Here is a 16,207-nt window from a genome sequence, read left to right on the forward strand (position 1 = left end):
ATGGAGTGATTATACATTTAGCTAAAAGTAAGCTTGAAATTATTGGTTAAAACTGGGCTAATTTATAAATCCAAGACACACCAGATTGAAGTATGTGTTTGCATTTTTCTTTATTAAAGTTATGGCACTTAATATAACAGCAGAAATAATCACATGGCTTCACAACCAGAAGCAATACAGTTTTCCAAACAGCGTAATTTCTTCCTATTACCAATAATTACTTGTGAGACTTCTGAACATAACAAGCCCTTATTTATGTGCATGAAACTGAGAAAGCCTTTGTCAGCATTTCCTCTTTTGGATTACCATGCTGCTGCACGCACAGCACCCCTGTAAAATCGTGTTATTATCTGTTTGCCTTTACATTCTGTAAGTGAAACTACAGTTTCACTGTGGTAGCAAGTAAACAGTTATGATAATTGTGTCATTGGGAAGTGATGAATATTTATGTTTAATGTGGCAGATTTGGAACAAAAAACAAAAAAAATCCTATTTACAAATTCCCATAATTCCTTACAAACAGCTAATGTTGAGTACATTACATGACATTACCAGAAGTATTACAAAGAAGGTAAACTAAAAATCAAACATCTCTGGTGGCATGGTGAAAGACAAAATAAAAGGAACATTATATTGCAGCACCTTCTGACATGTAACAAAAGATATTGCCTGCTATATACCAAATAATGGATTACCAAGTTGTACTATATTTTCAATGTTTGTTTGTGGAAAAAAAAAAATATATATATATACACACACACACACACACAGAAAGAAACATGAAACTCAAGCATTTAGACATTTGAGAAATTAGTTTTGGGGTATGGTTTTCAAAAACCCTTCATAAAACTCTGTACATTAATGGTCACCTATCCTACGTTATCCACATGCAGTTTTCATTAAATAAACAATAACAGGCTCTTAAACAGAAAATGTAAATTAAATACCTAATTATATTACAATTAAGTAAATGCATTCAATGCACTACATGATGTTGTATGTTAAGTCAAGTAATATTAATCCGGATTAAAATACTGTACCATTTCAAAGATACTGTATTATCCTTTAAACGTGAGGATGTAATACTGCAGCAACCTGATAATCAGATCCAGCTGATAAGAATACTACTATGAGAGACATCAATGTCCATGGAAGATAAAAGAATAAAGAAATGCTCTGGAGTGACTCCTCTCCAAAGTTATTTTATGATTTTCATTTAGTAATTTGTCCAATCTGATCAGTATATTAAAAAGATGACACCACATTTTTGGAAGCATAATATTAAATGAATAAAATCTAAGTTTATATACAAGCTTTATCTAACAAACCGCTACGTTTTGGTTACATAAAGTGCAGATCAATTTAAACCAATTTACTCTACAGACAGCTACTTTTTGCAGCACAATCTCCCTGCAAATTTTTAAATATTCACGTTTTACAGTTTGCTTATACAATAAACTCAGTTTTAAAAAAAAAGGCCTGCTTACATTAATTTCAATTCTAAATACTTCAGTACCAATCAAATATGTCCATTGTATTTCTAAGCTGTTTGGTAAGTGTAACCTCTCAGAAATACAGTAATCTGCACATGTAAATTACAGTTCTATCCTATCACATTAAATATCTAGCTCTTGAGAGTACAATTTTCTAACTTTCAAATCTCTCACACTTTTTGTTGTATAAAGTTTTCAAGTTTTATTATGATACAAGCAGTACACTCCATCACTCTCATGGCAACTTCAGAAGTGAACCTGTCATTTGGAATCTGTGGAAAGGGAAGCAAATCAGGATATCGAGTTTTTAAGCTGTCTACTCCATAAGCTTCCAGTGTTTGAACATCATTTGTAAGTCCTTCAAGTTGTTGACTATATTCCTCTATTTTTTGTGCAAGTGCAGTTGGTTTTACATCTTTATCTGATTTACCCCTTACTGCGTAGTCAGCTGCAATCAAGGCTAACTTTGTGGAGAGATAGCATTTGAAGCACACCCATTCATTAGCGTTTTTATGAAGGTCATTTCTTGCAGCTGAAAAGTTTGCTCGAGCTTGCCTAAGCCATCTACGTGCTTCCACAGGATTACCAACAGACTTGAATGTGGGTGGTACAAAGAAACGTGCAGAGTAAGATGGCCCTGTGGAAGATGGACACTTTTCTTTATACTGTTGCCTTTCAGATTTATGGCTCGTTGCTTCTTGATTCCATGAAGTATAAAATCTTTGAAATGAAAATTTGTCTGACTGAAATCGAGACGCTGAGGATGAAAATGTTCGTCTTGATGCTCTGTCTGTATTTTGATCGATAAAGGCCTGTTTTTCTAGTCTGTTAATCTCATTCTGTAAATGTTTGAAAACTTCATTGGCTATATCAAGATTCTCTGAATTTTTATCTGGATGCCACTTAAGATATAGCCTTCTAATAATCTTTTTTCTTTCAGATTCTGGAAGTTTCCAAGCCTGTTCGAGCACTGATGTCACTTCTCTTAATATTTCTGGCAAAGAATTCAGCTTAACCTTTTTGGGAGAGTGATGTTTTGAAGATGTTGTTTTGTGGCTCTCTCTACCAGAGAAAAGAGGAGGAACTGTCCTAGGTCCATGTGCTGGAAATTCTGTAGGACTAGTTGGGGTAGATGGCGCACTGTCCTTACTCTGAGAACTTTCATCGGGTCTTGAAAACTTGTATAAATCAAGAGAGCTCACTATTTTATACTCACTATATCCAATATCTATCTGATAAATCTTGCCTAGAAAACTGGAATTTTCATCATCTTCCCTTTCTACTTCTTGTACAATGATTGCATATGTATATGTTGGTTGGTATGATCCATATATATCACCACCTTCAGCATCAACAAGATAACCAACATATTCACCTGGATAAAAAACATTCATTGGATCCATAAGGAGAGTGTAATGAATTTCAGCTGGTATAGGAGTTCCAGGCATAGGTAATTCAAGTTTTGATGGTTCTGAGGAGTCATACTTCACTCCTAAACTATCAAGCTTCTCACTAATTCTGTAAATATCATTGCAACCCAACATGGCAATTAAATATGAGGTATCAGAAATTAGATTGTCAGTTGCAGATTTCAAGGTCATTGCTAATGCTAAGAGGAAATTTATGTCTTTGCTGTCAGAGTGCTGTATATAAAGCAGTATTACTGCATTCCCAAATCTCTTTAAAAAAGCAAATGTTTCACTTTTACTGTGGGGAATAGGAGAAAAACCTTTAACCCTTAATGTTGTTTGCAACTTCTCAAAACAGGAAACTTTCAAGCCTTCTCGCAAGGCTTTGCACAGTTTTATGGCCTTTTCTTCATTGGCTAGGAAAGCATTGTCATTTTCATGCTTCATAATTCTAATGAGTCCTGTGATAAACTGTTCAGAAGATAATAGTAACTGCAATCTTCCCTGTAGAGAACATAATGCTCCAAACTGACATGTTTTGGGAGACTCTTCATCTAACAGTTCTTCAAGAATACTACTAAGTAGGCGAGGCCTCAGTTTCTGAGGAAACAGCATTACCAGCTTAGTGTGAAAACCATGGTCTTTTCCTAAATAACACTGGCTAAGATCAACAAGCATCTGCACACCAATGTTACCCTGTATTCTACTTTTGTAATGTGGCGCATCATCAAAAACTAAGATACTTGATTTTACCAATCTACCATCTTGACTGGGAAGGTAAAGGGCCAGATCTCTCACATTCTCAAGGTCATTTCTAACCTTAACAGAATCATTTTGCAGACTTTTAAACAGACCAGAAACAACTCTTTTAACTGTGCGCATTTCATTAGGATCCAATTGTTTTCCTTCAGAGTTCTTGAATATGCGACTTAGAACCTCAACATACTGCTTTGTTGAAATAACATCTTCAGTACCTAAGTGTTTAAATAACTGGTGGAAGGTGCCAAGTTCTAAAGGAAGTTTGTAAAGGTAAGGTTTAAAATCAGATTCATACTCAAGATTTATTACTACCTCCTCAGGCTTCAGGAGCTTCCAACCTTCTTCCACCATCACAAAAGCAACCCCTCGAAGCTGAAAGCGGAATTCCCTTTTCTCTGTACTGAGAAATTCATAGATACTCCTTAGTACTTTAGCTCTGGTTTTCACCATGTCCTCATCTAAAGTTGTTATATTGCATATATTTCTGCAGTTATTGATAACTTTGTCCAGAGGAGGATCCAAGTTAACATTAAGCATAGTTAAAACCTGCTCAAGCTGTTCTTGTGGATCAAGACTGCTTCCTTCCTGTTCCTTGATACTTAAAGGTGTTGCTTTTTCAGGAAGAATAGGACATGAAGTCCATAGCAATTGTAACACATCCGTCTGTTTGAATTTAGGGTTTACTTGTGCTCCATTGAATCTTATAAGAGGGAGTGTTCCATTAATCTCTTGATACTGAGGATGAAATCTGACAATTTCAGCAGGAGCACGCTCAGGGCACAAAAAAGGAATTAAAGATAATTCTTTTAGGAAGTTTCCCAATAATAAATCAGTTCTTTCCTCGAATATGTGATGAAGGAGGACATCAACTGTACTTTGCAGTGTTTCCTTAGACCAGCTTTCTGTGTTAGCTCTCATACTGATCTCCTTAGCAAACTGTAGTAACTGTTGCTGGGAAATAATGTATTTTAGTCCTATATTCCGCAGGAATGTTACCCATGATGTAAGGAATGCCCCTTGATTCTTCGGTTTTGTGAGTTGTTCCAGTCTTTTAAAAAAATCTTGAGGTATGAACAATTTTTCAGGAAGCATAACTTGAAAGACTTTTACAGTTCTGTCATAAAAATGTTTTGCAGGTTTTAGTCTATTGCTTGCATCATGAATTATCAAAAAGCTTTCCAGCTTTTCAAACAGCTGTTCCTTTATTTCTGAAGCTTCCTCAATGCCAGAGAGTCTGTTCTTTAAGTAGATCAGGTGCTCCACCTTTGCATCATAAGATAGACTTTCAATCTTTGGTAAAAGATGCTTCAAATACACTTCAAGATCATCTACAGGGACACAACCAAGCACAGTATACAAGTCTTTCAAGTTAATTTTTTCTTCAAGAAAGGCAGATGAAGTTGACTGTGTCCACCTATCCACTTCAACTGAAGGAATACTTTTTGTGAGTATGTAACATGTTCCACATTTTGAAATACTGATGTATCGACCGCTAATGGATTTATAACATGGGAGAGACTTTAAAATTTTGATGTCATCCTGTGACATCAAATTACTTAAATGGCAACTGAAGTACATTAGGAGGGCCTCAAAATCACTTTCTGCTAATTTTTCAGTCTTAAATGTCGAGGTCTGGACCATATAATGTATGGCTTTCAGAATGCTTGACGGATTATCTATATTTGCTGTATATCCTGACAACAGAGACACTAAAACATTATCTTTGGAGCATATTTTGTTCAATGCAAGCTGAATACAACCAGTTTTCATTAAAGCATGGAAAACTTTATCACTCTGAGCATTTGGGAAAACAGCTATATGCATTAAGCTGAGGGGCACCAAGACATCACACTCCGGCACTATAAGCTGATTGACTGAGACAGTAAACTTTGTACCTGGAAGCAAAGCCCAATCCTTCAAAGTATCAACAATATTATCAAATTTTGGTTTCATATCTTCTTGGTCTTCCTTAACATTTACAGATTCACTGATAAAATGCCATGCATTTTTAAGCCAAGATTCACTTGCAAAATTTTCTTTCCATCGTACACAACTTCTGGTTTTATATTCTCTAGGCAACACGGATGATAACAAATCAGCAAAACTTGTGACATCGAAAGCTTTTGCTACATCACAGGTAAGTAAAATATTACTGTATCTCAAATACAGAGTGTTCATAAACAGATCCTTGCGAGACGGAATCAGTTCATGATATGTTGTTAAGAACCTTGGTCGCTTTGAATCAAAAACTTGCAAGACATTGTCAAGTGTAATAAGTAGTGGCAATCCCTCAATTTGGACTTCATTTTCTTCAGCATCCTTAAAGCAATAGTCAACCAGAAGTTTTAGACTGTGAAAGAGTTTCAGATTTGTCTGTTGAAGACGACAAGGCAACTTTCCAATGTGGCAATTAGAGTCTGGAGAAGAAAAGGTCATCAAAAAAAAGCGGACATCAGCAGGAGTCACATAGCTAACAGGAATATCTGCATCTATAAGACAATGGTAAAGATTTGCAGTTTCATCACAGTTATATACCAAATTGAATCCAATTTCTAGAAGTAGGTGTTTGAGTCTATAAACATTTTCTGCCACTGTCTTACGTGTTGTGATGTACTCTACATTTTTGAGGTGGTGCAACTCATCTTGTAGCAAATTGTCAAAGAATGGCCTACCTTTGTTCGAGGTAGACATGTTAACCCAAGTAATGATAACTGCAGAATGTAAATCAGAGCCATCAATATTTGGAGCCCGCACAACAGGTAAAAGGCGTTTCAAATCTTCATGAATGCAGCTGTAAACTGCTTTCACTAAGCAATACCAATCTGGCTGTAGATCAAGTCTGTTAACTGGGAAGAAAGACAAAAACTTTTTCAAAGAGTCTTTCACAACATGAACAGGTGTGTTTTGCAATACTGATACTGTAGGATCAGTGCCTGGAAAATAACGTTTTTTCAGTTGAATCAGTAGTTCAACATAGGCTGGTGCTATTAGTGCTGTCATTAGGCTATTATTCCAGTCACTTCTTACTCCAACTCCATTATCATCCCGCCACAGATTTCTTCTGGCAGAATCTAGAGCAAAATGTCCATTGACATGAAAAGGTAACCCGGTTTCTAATGATAAGGGTAAGAAACAAAATGCCCTATGTGGTTTTTTGTAGTTGTGAGTAATGCAAGCAGCTACTCCTCCACGTGGAAAAAGGGTAATGTCTTCATTCTTGTGAGCTGATATAACACTCTTAGATACCTTTTCCATAGCTGAAAAACCTGACCTATTGCAAATTAACCAAGATGTAAGGTTCCCTTCAGAGTCTTCGGTATCCATAGTGTAAGTAATCTGTTGCACAGGTATTTCACTTAACTGCTTTTTTTTAGTTACGCTGTCAATTACAGATGCATGGAACTGCTTCCGTTTCAATCTGTCTCCATCAGTGATTTTGCCCTTTACCGAATATAACACATTCAGTGCTCCAGTTGTTTTTTCTATTTCACAAATGGAAATTTTTTCCATGTGATTCAAAAACATTAGAAGTTCTGCTCCATCTGTGCGCAGCTTATCCAGGAGGTTTTGGACCATTCTATCTGAACATGGAACTGGGGAAATTTCTGACACTTTTGCCATTTCTGCATTTCGAAGTGGAAATCTAAACATTGTGCAATTATCCATTTTAAAGTGATTTCCTAAATAAAGGTCAAGTACATCTGAGAATTGTGTTCTGAAATCTGCATCTAAATCTCTAAACATGCGCCCAGGACTCACTGAAGTTGCACCTGGTGCATATCTAGCATGGGGATCAAAGATACAGAGTATATCGTTACCAGATATGAAAGATGGGCAGTCAGTAATGTGATACACAGAATTGAATCCTATACCATATTGTCCAGTTTTACATGGATTTCCTTCTTTAGTACCTTTTCCAAGGTTCTGAATTCCTCTTATATCATCCTCTGTAAAAGGCTGATTGTTGTAAACACATAGTGCTGGTCCTTGAAGTGGTGCCCATTTCTCATCAAATATTCTATCAACTGGATGTTGTCTAGAATCAAACACAAAACAGATTTCTGTAGCTTTTGCATCATCTGCATTCTGAAGGAGCTCTTTCAGCATTTCTTTTTCAGAGGGATAGGCATTAAGAATGCTTTTAATTCTACTTGTCAATTTTTCTTTTTGTCCAAACTCAGTCCCAAGAGTAGTAAAACAGATATTAGAGGCATATCTTTCTAAAGCTTTATGTCGCTTGGGTACTGCACCAAGCTTTACTGCAACTTCTCTAGGGATATCAGCATGACAATATTTTACCGTTGTATCTTTAACCTTTATCCAAGGACAGTCATTGTAACACAAAGATTTAGCAGGTAAAAGTGCTAGATGAATATCTGGTAACAAAATCTCACCATATTTTTTCTCACATAATTCTTGCTTCCTCTCTCTAATGAGACTCCATATTCCTTCACTAATAATTCTCCTACAAAGCTGAAAATTCTCTTCAGTTAGCTGCTTGCTTCCCCTCTCATGATTTACAGACTCAAGAACTAGGGCAAAATCATCAACTGTAAAAGCATGTCTTACACCTACACTTTCAAATAGTTCACGGAAACTATTTTTATATTTATTAGGCAATTGATGAAGATATGGTGCTGCTTCAAAGTTCAAATGAAAACACACTTTTGTTGGGTCAACATATGCACTCTCAACAAGAATGAAACTAAAATTTTTCAACTTTTCAATGATCACTGCTTTCGTTGTTTCATTTTGTAGCACTGCTTCATGGAGGTATTTGTAACAAGCATTGGTGATATTCTCCTGATACAATGTAATTCCATCAAATGACTTTGCAACTTCTTGCAACTGATTTATGACCATATTAACAGTTGGTTTCTTAAGCAAACCCAAGAAATCTTTGACAGCTAATGATATGGCCCCACAACCTTTAAAGGAATGGGAATTTTCATTAAGAACTGGTTGTAAAAGACAAACAGTATCTTGATGATCAGCAGTGAAAAGGTCAGTTGCTGAAAACATTGTTTCAGGCTGAAAGTCACTACCCTTCCAGTGTAATGAGAAGCCGGCTGGTTTTGTGAGGAATGGGAGGAAAGGAATTGTCTGACATTTTGCAGCAAATTCTTTAGTTCTAGGATCTCTACATTTTAGTTTTTCATCAATGAGACTTAATATAATGCTGCTTCTGAGGCAGGCTGCAACATGATCATTCCTATTAATTGCAGCTACTGATTCTGCACGTTCTATTAGGTCTTCCCATGAAATGTCATCCTTAGCCATACCTAACTGAACAAGTTTAACCAAGATAACTGGATTAAGGTAATCCTGACTGCTGCCATAAGGAAACCTTCCATCTTTAGCATCATACAACTTTGCAACTCTTCCTTCAGGGTGGATCAATCTTGAAGGTATTACCAAAGAATGTCTATCCAAAGAACAAGGAATACAGGGAGTAACACAAAGAATTCCTGAGAACTCCTCAACCTTTTCATTCAGAACATAACGCATCAAAGGATCACGCAACTCTGCATCAATCTCCTGAATGTTAGGGAAAAAGACTTCAGAAAAAAACTGTCTCTCAGAGAAAGTGTTCTCTAGTAGTATATATTTACATCCTGCTTCTTCAAACCCTGCCTTTACCCAAGACGGAAGCGCCACAGCACAAAGATTTTTTGATCCAGTTTTTTTAAGGTATTTGAGGAAGATCTTAAAGGCTGCAGGTCCAATGTCTGAACGTTTCAGTATTGAATCATCTAAAAACCTCACATTCTTCATGGAAACCCAAGATGAACCATCAGAGAACACTTTGATCCCTTCTTTCCCTTTTGCATGAGCTATATCTTCATAAAATCCTTGACATATGACAGAAAAATCATCATGCACAGAGTCAGGATCTGGCCACACTGCATAGTAACTGTAGTCAGCTAGCTCGCCATTGACTGTCATGTCACGTAAAACACAAAGTGCTTCTAAATAGGCTTTTACAATAACATGCCTCATGAATAATGTGTTCCATCTTCCTTTTGTGTCTGTTTTCCAGATCTCTTTTCGATTTGAAGTAACAGCAAAACAGCCATTGATGTGAACAGGTAAACCTGTTTTTATTCGTAGAGGTAAATAGCAGAATACTTCCCCAATGCTGTTGCAATTAGGTTTCACAATCCACTTTTGGTCCTGAGTTTCAGACAGCAGTACTCCTACTCCACCACAGGGGACAAGACCTAGTCTTCGTCCACTTTCATGTAATGAAAATTTTAAAGCATCACCAGTATCCATGCAAGAACATATGAGCCAAGTGGAAGAATCTACTGTTTTTTGTGGCAGTTCTTCAACTGGCCTTTTCATCTGCCCAGATTTAGCCATTTCGAAGAGAGAAGATGGATCATCTTCTGGACCTCTGAAAAGTGGAGACTGTAAATCAGCGATCCGTCTAAATACATGATGAAATTCTTCTACTATTATCTGTAGGATGCATGAAGACTTTGGTGTTTCAGTGGGAAGCTTTCTATTACTGCTGCTGCAAGTCTTCATCAGTTTAGCTGCTTCCTTTAAAACACTTACAACAGGCGCAGTCAATGCTTTAGAGGAACACAGACTTTTTTTAATAGTCACTGTATCTTGTGCTACACCAGGGTCAGCTTCTTCAACTTTCAAATATTTCAGAACCATTGAATTTACACTCTGAGTGAATATTATCAGTCTATGACCACAAATGCTAAATTCATCCACAAGAGAGTAAATGTCTGCTGTATTGTAGCAAGTACTGCTGACTTCACTCACTTTAGCCTCCTGCTGAGTTCTAAAGGAAAGTCTGAAAAGTGTTCCTTTATAACTGTAAGGAGCCTCCACAGTCAACGGTAAATGACAACCAAACACACCTATAAAAGGCTTGAACTGGTTAGGAAATTTTCGCAGCCTTTTCTGTTGCTTACTCCAGTTAATCTTGATCCCAGGATTAGATTTATCTCTAATATGTTTACTGAGATGGTTAATGTTTGGATCAAACATTATCATGAATTCTCGGCTCATAATGATAGGAATATCAGTGATGTGATAAACAGAGTTGAACCCTAGTCCAAATTTCCCAACTTTATCAACTTCTTCTCTTTTTAGAGACTCACCTAATCTAGTTATATTTAGAAAATCTGAGTCAGAAAATTCAGAATTGTTGAATGACCACAAAGCTGGTCCATGACATGCTGCCATTCCTGGATCCAAAAGATTCTCTCTTATATTCATATTTCTTCTCATGTCAATCATGAAATTACATTCTGTTGCATTGGCATCATCAGCATTTTGAAGCAGCTCTTTAAAGATATCTGAAACAGAAGGGTATTCCTCCAAAATGTTTTTAATTCTTACAGTAAGAGGTTCTCTTTGCCCAGATTGCTCAAATCCCATATTTTCTGGATTAATCAATCTTGTACTGAGGCATGGCACATTTAACCACTCTGCAGTTTTCATGGGTATGTCTTCATGCACCAGAATTATTGGTTCCACAGAATCTTCAAGCAAATCATTTAAGTCATCAACTTTGATATCACAATAACAACATTCATGAATTGGTTTCATTACAAGCTTAAAAGGACATTTGATACAATATATAGGCACAGGTGTATTCAGACTTGCTGGAATCTGACTGCTGTATAGCCATCTTATAATATTCAGCATAATGTGCAGATTTTGTTTACTCTCCTCTTCACTGAGAGATTGCTCGCTCTTTAGATATATTTTCTGAATGACCATGGAAACGTGGTCTGGTGTCAACTGCTCAATTGAACCACAACTTTTAAACAATTGGTGGAATTTAGCCATAGTTTTTGGCACACTATGCAGATAAGGCTGGAGATCAAGATCAGGTACTGAGTTTATTACTGCCTGGGTAAGGGAACAAAATGTTTTACCGGTCCAGACCCAGGGAAATTTCAAGGCTTTAAAAGCATCTTTACCTTCTTCTAAGTGATCATGCATAAATCCATAAATTTCAAGCAAGATATGCTGAAATTGGTAATAGTCTTCATCACTAAAGGTTTTAGAACTGTGCCAATCAACCACTACTTTAAAGTGTTTTAAGACTGCTTTTATGCCAGGTTTGGTGGAGATACCAAGTGCTTTTTCTATATTTAAATGGACACTTTCCACAAAGGGAACTGATGAACCAACTAAAATTGCATGAGCTATGTTACACATTTCTGGCGGTGAACAAAAATTACAAAGGTCTCCTTTCCAAACCAGTGATCCTGGATAGTTTGGAGGTCTTTCCTTACATGCTGGAATCCATTTTAATTTTTTCAGCATTGATTTTGCTTCAGCTGACTGCAACAACATATGATTTTTGTTCAAAATCATTAACAGAGTTCTAGCTTTTCTTAGTAGTACATCATGGCTTGTGCAAGAATCACCTTGCAAACTTTCAATTTTATTTGCCACTCGCATAATGTCTTTTTCTTCAAGATCACTTTCATTTTTTAAACCTATTTGTCTCAGAGAATGAAGAATATCTGAAGATGCTGTAAAAATACTGGGTGGGAAGCAGATTTCCTCCTCAGCATAAAACAGATTTTGCAGTACTTCTACCTCAGGATCAAAAAGTTCATTGGCCGACACTATCTTTCCTTGTGAAATCCGAATAAATTTTAGTGATGACAGCCAATCTAGCACATCTGTATTTTCATTTTTGAGGAAAGTGAGATTTTCAAGAACCCAGAGCATAATCTGTATTGTTTCATCATAAGAATAAAAGTCATTTTGAATATCCTGTATAATAAACTTTAGACAATCTGTGCTCTTTAACTGTTCTACTTTTAATAAATTAGCTAAACGAATGGTAGCTTCATCACTGCTGTCAATTATTGGAATAGAAAGTCTCAGACTAGGTGGAAGTTTGGCAGTGTGATGCAACACTTTACAACCTTTTAATCCAGTAAAAGCTGTGACCCCTTCATCAGATGATTGTTGAATTCTTTTAAATATCAGTAGCTCCTGAATAATTCTTCTCTCTTTTTCACTGGCATCAGTTAAACTAGCTAAGAATCCCCTAAGAGCATCTTTATGTGTTGGAGGTAATGATGAAACCTGACTGGACAGTTTTTGCAATGACAGTTTCTCCATTATCTGCAAAACAGCACCTGGTAATGGTGGATGCACATATTTTTTTAAAAGTGGATGTTGTATAGAGGCATCTAGCTTCTTAAGTACAACACCACCAAGTTTTTGAATTATGTCAGCTAAAAATCCTGGAAGCTGTGTCTCAGATTCATCTTCTAAAATAATTGCAGGTGGAGTCCTAAGTCTAATAAGTTCCACTAATACCTGGTCTTCCTCTAGCAGCATCTTCGGGATAAGTGGCATGTCATCAAACATAGTCAAGTCTTCAGAAAAGTGTATATATAGATTCTTCCAGACCATCTTAAGCCATGAAATAGATGGGTGATTTTTATCTTCTGAAACTGGATACCATTGTACCACCATATCTCTGCCAGGCCACACAGTATTCAGAACTTCTTTGATAAGCCGGGCAAATCGTTCAGGGTTCAGAAGCTGCAGCTGAGTGCATGGTCTTCCTGAAATCAAAATAAAACAATAACTCCATGAAAATCAAACAATACAGGAGAAATACTTTTTTCTGTACTTTTTTCATAAAGGAAACAGAAAAATCAGGACAGGAAACTTCCCAATTCCTATGCTTGTTCACAAAGATGATTTCAGACCTGAGCTCAAAGGTCTCATCTGACTTTGCTGAGTTGATTAAATCAAGACCATTACATATTAGTACAAGAAACAATTACCAGGTTGCAACTGATCAGTATGTTAGTTTTGCACAAAGTCTTTGGGCACTCAAAAACAGATGTCGAGTTCATCTTCAATATATAAAATACGGCAGCGCATGTAGGGATTGCCCTTTTGCTTGCTTAAACTCAAACAGAAAGGCTCAGATAAATGATTTTTTTTGCATTAACCATTCAATTAATATTTATGTTTAGAAACAATGTGAAGTGTAGCCTAGTGGTTAGAACAAACTGCAGGACCATCCTAGGTACTAGCCTAAGCTTTATTCAACCTTCAGTCAGTAAAAAAAATTTGGTAGCAACAAAACTACTATATAGCAAATGCTGAATCTGGGGTTAAAAATATATATGAGAGAGAGAGAGGTGTGCGTGTGTGTCTGTAAAAATGTCTACTATGAATCAGTCTTTATTTAAAAGAATATATTTTGAACTATCCATTGGTATTCTAAATAAATAGATCATAGTTAAACCCTACAACACTTCTGTAAGATAGGCAAATGGGTAAACTGAAGCACAGGGAAATTAATACATTTCCCATGATAGCTCTGCAGGACAGTGGCAGAACCAATAGGAGAACCCAACAATGTTGAATTTCAGACCCCTATTCTAATCACTTAACAAAACTGTTTCCCTAAAAGCAGTAGTCCAATTATAGCAAAACAGCTGTGGGGACAAGGCTTTGACAGCACAACAAATAGAACACCAAGCTCCAGTAACCAATTATCATGAAAGCATTTTACTTTTCTACCACATATATATAATAAACTGCATTAATCCTTATACTCTAAAACCAAATCTGAAATGTGTGACAATTTTGTAATAATTACATACAAATATAATGCATCATGTATTTCTCCAACACAATATACATTCATATGCAGTAATCAATATTGGTTTTATCAAAAAGTCATTTTATATACTATGGATGTCCAAAAAAAGGAAAAAGAACATAAAAAAGGAAACATGAAGTGGAAAGTTACATGGAAAATTTCACCTGTAGGCAATTTTAATTTTTATTACTATTAGCAGTTTGTTTATTTGGTTAAAGCAGAAGACTGTCAACACTTATTCCAGTTCTGGCTCTGCCACTAACTTGCTCTGTATCCATGGGCTAGTCACCTAGCCTCTCTGTTCCTAGCTTTGCAAAGCACTTTAAGACCTTTGAATGAAAGGTGCTATGTAAATGCAAAGTATTATTGTAGCAGACTAAGCAGATGGTGATCATGAAATAAAAGGAGATTAGGGTGAACAACTGTAATGTATTTTTCTTAAAATAATGTGCCATTAATAACAATTTTTTAAACTTTTTTTAAACTCTCTTTCAGATAGAATCAGCCTTTACATAGTAAATCCAGATGTTTTTTAAATCCTTTAAAAGTTTCTTATTTAGATCTTTTGAATGTTGATGTTTATAGCTGTTTTCTCGGAAAGGGAGACACTATCTGCACAAACATAAGAAAAAATTTCCATTTCATCAATCTTATGTTACTTATAACTACAGAAAGTACAAAGTGGGTAAGGTAATGTTTTTTATTAGACCAATTTCTGTTGTGAGAAAGACAAGCTTTCAAGTTTACACAGCAATGTACGCATAGCGAGACTCAAGTCAGCTGACATTGCATTGTAACCCTAGGTTAAGAATTTTCCGACTGGTGCTCGAATCTAGAGCTCTGGCATCCACACTCCGAGTCAAAGTACAGATCCTAGTCAAGGTAACCATATGCCAAAGCTCCTAGTGCACTGCCCCCCACAATGCTGACTCTAGCCCTAGGAAGGTGTCGCACTGTGGGAAAACTCTGCTGCTCACCCTGCACATTACAGGAAATTTGAACTGTCTGCCAACAAATCTGCTGAGCAATCTTTTTGTTCTGTGTACTCCCAGCTACCAGAGCCAGCAACAAGGAAGAGGCATTTTTGGATGAACTTCTCTTGTTTGCACTTTCATGCATGGGTCAGGAAACTGGCAGAGCATCCATAAGGTGCTGGTGGGCATTTTGGGAATGTTCTCTGTCCTACCAAAGGTACCTCACTGATTTCCTGATGGAGCTGCAGGAGGAATACCCTGGGATTACAGACTCACAGTGGCAGATGCTGCTCAGTATAATTGGCATAGCCACTGATGGCCCCTACGTAGAGCGCTGCTTCCAGTATATGGTCACAAGCACCGAATGGTGGGACCAGATAGTCATTCAGAGCTGGGATGACCAGCAGCAGATCCAGAACTTTTGCACGAAGATAGCAACATTTCTGGAGCTTTGTGAGTTTCTTAACTCCCCCCTCCCCGGACACACCCTCCAGCATAAAGAGATACACAAAGTCACCCTTGCCAGTCCAGAAGCAGGTTGCTATAACTGTGTGGAAGCTGGCTACCCCAGACTGCTACAGGCCTATTGCCAACCGGTTTGGGGTTGGAAAGCTGACTATGGGTAAAGTGGTGGCAGAGGTAACTGACAGAATCAGGCATGAGGTTTACCCCAAGGTGACAGGCATTAAAGATATTCTAGAGGTAGTTGATGGCTTTGAGAGAGGGGTTTCGTAACTGTGGCAGTCCTAGTGATGGGTCTTGTGCCCATAGTATGCCCTTCTCAAGGAGCACATGAATATATAAACCACAAAGGGTACTACTCCATTGTTATGCAGTGGATCACAGATTTATGAATGTCAATGTGGGCTGTACATGAAAAGTTCACAATGCTGGAATTTTTCACCGCTCGGCAGTCTACGTTCTTGGACAGGCTAGGACACTATTCCTACTAAA

The 16,207-nt window shown here is 37.0% G+C and overlaps 1 protein-coding gene across 18 annotated transcripts in view; it reads right to left on the minus strand.

Annotated features, from left to right (window-relative positions):
- Window positions 1–95: 95 nt before the first annotated feature.
- Window positions 96–16,207, minus strand: part of SACS (sacsin molecular chaperone) — a 232,554-nt gene continuing 216,442 nt past the window's right edge. For 17 of the 18 annotated variants that reach the window (XM_039536976.1, XM_039537011.1, XM_039536892.1 and 14 more), the window contains one exon: window positions 96–13,224. In XM_039536976.1, the coding sequence (XP_039392910.1) occupies window positions 1,664–13,224 (11,561 nt within the window). In that variant the 3' untranslated portion in view covers window positions 96–1,663. The remainder of the gene's footprint in view (window positions 13,225–16,207) is intronic. The other variant, XM_039537042.1, reaches the window with a different exon arrangement.

Source organism: Mauremys reevesii, linkage group 1 (genome assembly GCF_016161935.1).
Source record: "Mauremys reevesii isolate NIE-2019 linkage group 1, ASM1616193v1, whole genome shotgun sequence".
NCBI lineage: Eukaryota > Metazoa > Chordata > Testudines > Geoemydidae > Mauremys > Mauremys reevesii.